At 51.3% G+C, this 6,525-nt stretch overlaps 1 protein-coding gene across 1 annotated transcript; it reads left to right on the top strand.

The window, feature by feature from the left end:
* The first annotated feature begins 680 nt into the window (after positions 1-680).
* LOC119324887 (pentatricopeptide repeat-containing protein At1g51965, mitochondrial-like) lies at positions 681-4,716 on the top strand. Its single transcript, XM_037598651.1, has 2 exons — positions 681-1,414; positions 3,283-4,716. The coding sequence occupies exons 1-2, from the start codon at positions 707-709 to the stop codon at positions 4,486-4,488; spliced, it is 1,914 nt and encodes a 637-aa protein (XP_037454548.1). The 5' UTR covers positions 681-706; the 3' UTR covers positions 4,489-4,716.
* Positions 4,717-6,525: the final 1,809 nt, after the last annotated feature.

Genomic DNA, 6,525 nt, shown 5'->3' with positions numbered 1-6,525 from the left:
GCTGCCGGGGATCGACCGCCCCCCAGCCGCCCCTAGTCGCGGTCGCCGCCCCGGAACGCCCGCCCCCGAACCGCCGGAGAGCCACCGCCCTCGAGCAGCCGGTGAGTGTTTACTTGTGCTTTGTGCCGAGCGCTATGCATAGTTGGTTGACACGGCGTGCCATTTTTGTTCATGTAGATGGAATTGAGCCCATGCGAGAAGTTTTTGCTCGATGATTCGGACGATTCAGACGACTCAGATGTTGAGACGCTGCTTGCAAACTATCGGCAGACGACGTTGGTGATGGCCTTGCCGTGAAGGAGCACGATGATGAGAACCGAAAGAGGCGGCGAGGATCGACCGTCGGCCGTCTTTGCATTCCTCGAAATCGCCATTTCAGAAACGAGATGTTGATGCAAGACTACTTCGTGAAGAATCCAACAATATTCGCCGCACCTCTTCCGGAGAAGGTACCGAATGCGACGATCTTTTTTTGTGAAAATTGTTCAAGCTTGCTAGGCAAATTCCGCGACTATCCTTTTATACGAGTCCATTTTACGGGGTTTGACTCGACGGCCGTCCGCGCCGGCCCACAAATTCATTTTTTCGCGAACTGCAAACACGTCATGTGGCTCGGGGTTATACGGGGTGTGTCACATATGCTCTTAGACCCCGAACGCCGGCACACTCGGAAACCGGAAGGCCGGAAGCCCCACCAGACGCCCAAATGCCCCGCCGCCTCGGGACGACCTACTCCGGCCGGATCGCAGCCGCGACGCCGTCCCCCTCCGGCCCCTCCATCACCGTCACCGTATCCCCGACCCCTCCCCCGACGCCGCTCGACCCCCGCGGTTACCCGCTCCCCCGCCGCCACCTCATCTGCGCCGCCGCCGGCATCCTCCGTTTTCCCGCCTCTCCCACCCCGCTGGTCGACCTCGCAGACTACCTCCGCGACCGCCGCCTCACGCTCACCACCTCCGAGGCCTCTGAGATAGTCAAGGCCCTCTCCCCCGACCCCGCCCTTGCTCTCGCCTTTTTCCGCTTCGCCCCCGCTTCCCTCCCGGGCTTCCGTCACGACGCCTTCTCATACAACCGCATCCTGGCTCTCCTCTTCCGCACCAGGGCGGACCCAAGCGAGGCTCTGCGTATCGTCTCGGAGATGGAGCGGGACGGCGTGGCCGGCAACATCTCCACGGTGAATTTGCTGGTTGGAATGGGCGGAGGAGGCGTGGAGGTGACCAAGTGCCTGGAGCTGGCCATGAAGTGGGGGTTGAGGCTTAATGGCTACACCTACAAGTGCATTCTGCAGGCTCATTTGAGGAGCAGGGAGGTGTCCAAGGGGTTCGAAGTCTATGAGGAAATGCGCAGAAAGGGGTACAGGCTGGATATATTTGCGTATAACATGCTGCTTGATGCCCTTGCCAAGTCTGGAATGGTATGACAATGGGCACACTTGACATATTTTTAGATGGTACTTCTATTTGCAGTTAGGAGTTTGTATTTTTTTCATGGTCTTCGCATGTTTTGCTGTGATTGTTTGACCTACAATTGTTATGAGGCCCTTGGATTTAAGAATGAGAAGGCTTGAGGGGAGTTTTCATTTGACAAAGTGCTTTTATGGGATGAAATTGGTAATACCTATTAACTAGACTGTGAGCGGTTAGTAAAGATGATTTTGCAATACCAGAAGGATTTTGTTAGTGCAGCAATTGATGCCATTTGATCAAGACGTCACTTGAGCATTCTTATTAGATTGTGATAACTGCAAAAGCTTATTAAGTAAGCGTTGATACTAGCCATTCTGGAGGTAGATGGTACCCCCTCTGCCCCGAGATACATCCATTTCTGGGACAAGTAATTCGGGCCAGAGGGAGTACTAGTTAGAGGGTGCTTGGATACGTTTTAGTCTCATGAGTCATGACTAAAAGTAGTGGGACTAAAACTTGCTAGCCTCACCCATGCTTGGATCCAAATACTAAAGAGACTAAAATCAAGTTATTAAGCATTTATTATCCTCCAAACCCTCCAATCCAGAACTCGCATGTGTTAAAGGAGAGGAATTAAATGAGGAGAGAGAGGGCTAATACATATTTTAGTAGGTTTCCTATGACTAAAATATTTTAGCCTCAAGACTAGTCCTAGCCTCTCTTTAGTCAGGGGTGCTTGGAACTTTAGCCTCTAAAAGAGACTATTTTTAGTCAGACTAAAAATAGTCCCTTGAATCCAAGCACCCTCTTAATGTTGGACTTCCGGAGCCTGCATACCTCGCTGGAATAATTGGAACCTCTTCTGGAGAGCCTGTAGTTCTCATTGCAACCACTGAAGCTTTTTCACCTTGATGGTCATGTAACTAACATATGATGTGTACATACACAAGCAAAGCTGTCATCATCAATACTAGAACAGTGTGTCATCGCAATGATGTCATGTCCCTGATTACAAATAAAAAAAACTTGGTATACTGAACTATGTCTGTGGTGGGTTAGGATCCTCTGCAGTACTGTACGGTGCTGTACAGTCACTGCCATGTGGGACCTGACCCCACATGTCATTGACACTACAGCACCATACGGTACTGCAGAGGATCTCAACCCGTCTGTGGTATGCCGTCCAAACCTTTTGCAGTAGCTTCCTTTATTTTTCAATTCACTAACTCACCTTGAGCTCAGTTTTTGAACTGTGATGTGTTTATTTTATTTCTGCTGTAGTAAATTAGCCACAGAAGTAGGCAAAAGCACATCAAACTAACACTAAAATAGGCAAAAGCTGTTGGGACAAACAGGATCACTGTGATCTACCATAATGCTAATCGCAGCCTAAAATAGGAGCATCACTACGTGCCTGATATTGTTGTAGCCTGACTCAATTGAGAGTCTGAGATTGCCAGTGCAATAAATCTTTGGCCTCGCTTAATATGCTGTTGAGAATGGCTTCCATTGTTGAACAATAATGCATAATGGATTAATGGTTACACTATGCACACCCTGAGTTGGATACAATAATATCACCTCATGTAGCACTGGTATTTCAGCTTTCCAATGATCCATCTCTATCGATCAGGTGCCAGGATAAATTTCAAGAAGCTTGCATATCTGTGAAATGTTAACTTTTTTGTTAGTGAATGTAAACATGAAGTTGTGTTGTTTGTCTCAGTGTTTAATGCTCACCATGTCATAAAAACTAGCCTAGGGCATCCCATCGTCCGTAGATTATAATATTTGACATATAACACATCTTGATATGCACATCTCATTAGGATTGCCATTTCTGAATTTTCGCAGCTGATATTTGTTATTTAAGCAGGTTGACCAAGCTTACCAAGTCTTTGAAGATATGAAACAAAAGTACTGTGAGCCGGATGCGTACACATATACTATACTAATTAGAATGTCTGGGAGGGCCGGGAAGACTTCTAAATTTCTCTCATTTTTTGATGAAATGGTATCAAAAGGATGTGCTCTTAACCTTATTGCTTATAATACTCTTATTGAGGCTCTTGGTAAGAACAAGATGGTGGACAAGGTAATCTTTGTACTTTCCAAAATGATCGAGGGCGACTGCCAGCCCAATCAATTCACATATAGCATTACATTGGATATTTTGGCAACAGAAGGACAACTGCACAGACTAAATGAGGTTCTGAATATCTGTGATAGATATATGAACAAATCAATTTATTCTTATTTGGTCAAGTCACTTAGCAAATCTGGGCATGTAAGTGAGGCACATAATGTATTCTGTCAGATGTGGAACTCCTATGAAACCGGAGACATGGATGCTTTCGTATCAATGCTTGAGGTGTTATGCAATTCAGGAAAAACATTAGAGGCTATTGATCTCCTACATATGATGCCTGCAAAAGGGGTTGCTACTGATGTTAGCATGTACAATATGGTCTTTTCAGCCCTTGGGAAGCTCAAACAGGTCTCTTTCATAACTAGTCTCTTTGACAAGATGAAAGCTAACGGGATTGCTCCGGATCTTTTTACCTACAACATTGTGATATCAAGCTATGGTAGAGTTGGCTTAGTTGGTAAAGCATCTGGATTATTTGAAGAAATGAATGCTAGCAGTTGTAAACCTGATGTCATCACTTACAATTCTTTGATAAACTGTCTTGGGAAAAACGGAGATCTTGATGAAGCCCACATGCTTTTCAAAGAGATGCAGGAGAAGGGATATGATCCTGATGTATTCACTTACAGCATACTGATTGAATGCTTTGGGAAATCTAATAAGGTTGATATGGCATGCAGCTTATTTGCTGACATGATTGCAGAGGGATGCATCCCTAATGTTGTAACTTATAACATCTTACTTGATTGTTTGGAGAGGCACGGGAAGACAGCAGAAGCTCATAAACATTATGAGACTATGAAGCAGCAAGGGTTAACTCCTGACTCGATAACTTACTCAATACTTGAGCGGTTGGAAAGTAGATCTCAGCGAACAGTACGAATACGAAAGCCAGCTCGGGCTACAAGTTGGGTTGTCAGTCCTCTAAGATGATGGTGGCAGGGATCTGCCCTGGTTCTTCAGCTTGTGTACCGGTGCTATGACCGGCATATACTGCAGCCCAGGCGGTTAGGGGCCTGGCCTAGTTATCTTATCGTTATTAGGGGCTTAGCCCAGTTATGCTATTTGAAGATTATATAAACTCATGTAAGGACTCGTTTTGAGATTAAGCAGAAGCAATCATAATTGCTCGGCTTCCTGAAGGGAGCCGGGAGACCTATAGCCGTCGCGTCCTGCTCCCCCCTCTCTCGCACACATGACGACGGCGCCCCAGCACCGGCGACCTCGCCTTCCTCCTCGCCAAGCCCCCTTCCACCCCTACAACCTACGAGCTAGACCTGGTAGGATCACAGATCCTATCAATCTGGTATCAGAGGTCTCAGGCTCGACCATGTTCGTAGCACCGCCCACCCCTTCCCTCTCGTTGCCGATCGTCTCTTCGTCGCCCATGACCACCGCGGCCAGCACGCCGTCCCTGGCCGGGCTGATCTCCTCCGCGGCCTGGATTCCACCCGCGCTCGTCCCCGCCGTGCTCATCCCGGAGGAGATGACGGCGGCGCTCCGGGACCTGACTCAGGCGGTCTAGGGCATCTGCACCTTCCTCGCGGGGCACTATGGACTGCAGCCGCCCGCCCCCGTCACCACCATCACGGGGACACAGCAGTTCCCGTGGCAGCCGCCACCACCGGCGACCTCCGTCGCATCCATCATGGCGCAGCCGCCGCCGCCACAGGCGATCTCGGGGCCGGGCCTTCCGTCAACGGCGCCCGGGGTGCCCATCCATCAGGCCTGTTTTCCCCCATCGCCGTCTCCTCTATCGGCCGGACTCGCCGGGTTCATTGAGCCGGTCTACATGATGGCCTCAGGACAGCCGCAGGTGCTGTCACCGCCGGTGCACCCCAGACCATGCAGTTCGGCGGGTCCTCGGGTGTCGCGTGTCCCTACGATGGTGTGGACAGGCCCCTTTTCCATGGTGGTACTCTGCAGCCTGCACACTCGGTGTCTTCGCCCTTGTTGTTCCACGCGGATGACATATACCTGCCCGTCGTCCACGCTCAGCCATCGCCGAGATTCTCCAAGCTGGAGTTTGCGACCTACGACGGCACCGTCGACTCCCTGAATTGGCTCCGATGCGACCAATTTTTCAGGGGGCAGCGCATGCTCGCGTCAGACCGCACCTGGATCACCTCTTATCATCTACGAGGCGCCGCCTAGACGTGTTATTACGCCCTTGAGCAGGACGAGGGCGGCATGCCACCATGGGAGCGTTTCCGCGATCTGTGCCTCTTTGCGCTTCGATCTGCCTATACGCGGGAGCCGTCTGGCGGAGCTTGGGCGTCTTCAGTTCCTCACCAGAGTGCAAGACTTCGCTGATCGCTTCCAGGCACTAGCATGCCATACCCTCGGCGTTTCGTCTCGTCAGCGGGCTGAGCTCTTCGTCGGCGGCTTACCTGACCACATCCGAGTGGAAGTGGAGATGCGCGGGACACAGAACCTCCAGACGACCATGTACTACGCCCGTGCGTTCTAGCACCGCGCGGTGGCCATCCAGCAGGAGTCACCGTCCCGGGCCGCTAGGCCGCCACCCAGGCCGGAAGTTCCCGTGCAGGGTCGGCCCGCTCAGGCTTCCGCGGCACTCCTCGCCGCGACCGCGGCGCTCCCGTTCCGCCGGCTCACCCGGCCGAGCAACTCGAGCGTCGCCGCCAAGGGTTGTGCTTCAACTGCGATGAGCCCTACGTGCTCGGCCACGTCTGCCCGTGACTCTTCTACCTGGTGGCTGCAGACTACATTGAGAAGGACACCGCCGCCGCCGGGCTCGGCGACCTGCCCGCCCCAGCTGACGCGGAGGTGTTTGGCTCCCGTTGATCACCTCGAGGAGATCTGGAAGCGCTTTCCCGCCTTCCAGCTCGAGGACGAGCTGTTTGTGCAGGCGGGGAGAGATGTTATGATCGGCATATACTACAGCCCAGACAGTTAGGGGCCTGGCCTAGTTATCTTATCGTTATTAGGGGCTTAGCCCAGTTATGGTAT

The sequence above is a fragment of the Triticum dicoccoides genome, chromosome 6B (assembly GCF_002162155.2).
Source record: "Triticum dicoccoides isolate Atlit2015 ecotype Zavitan chromosome 6B, WEW_v2.0, whole genome shotgun sequence".
NCBI lineage: Eukaryota > Viridiplantae > Streptophyta > Magnoliopsida > Poales > Poaceae > Triticum > Triticum dicoccoides.
Note: the sequence above shows the minus strand (reverse complement) of the source record. Positions and strands in the feature narration are given on the sequence as shown.

What these genes read in the sequence shown, in the direction of transcription:
- LOC119324887 (XM_037598651.1), top strand. Translation starts at nt 707, where the DNA reads ATGCCCCGCCGCCTCGGGACGACCTACTCCGGCCGGATCGCAGCCGCG. An exon ending in CCCTTGCCAAGTCTGGAATG is followed by an intron (nt 1,415 to 3,282) that starts GTATGACAATGG and finishes TTATTTAAGCAG; the next exon opens with GTTGACCAAGCTTACCAAGT.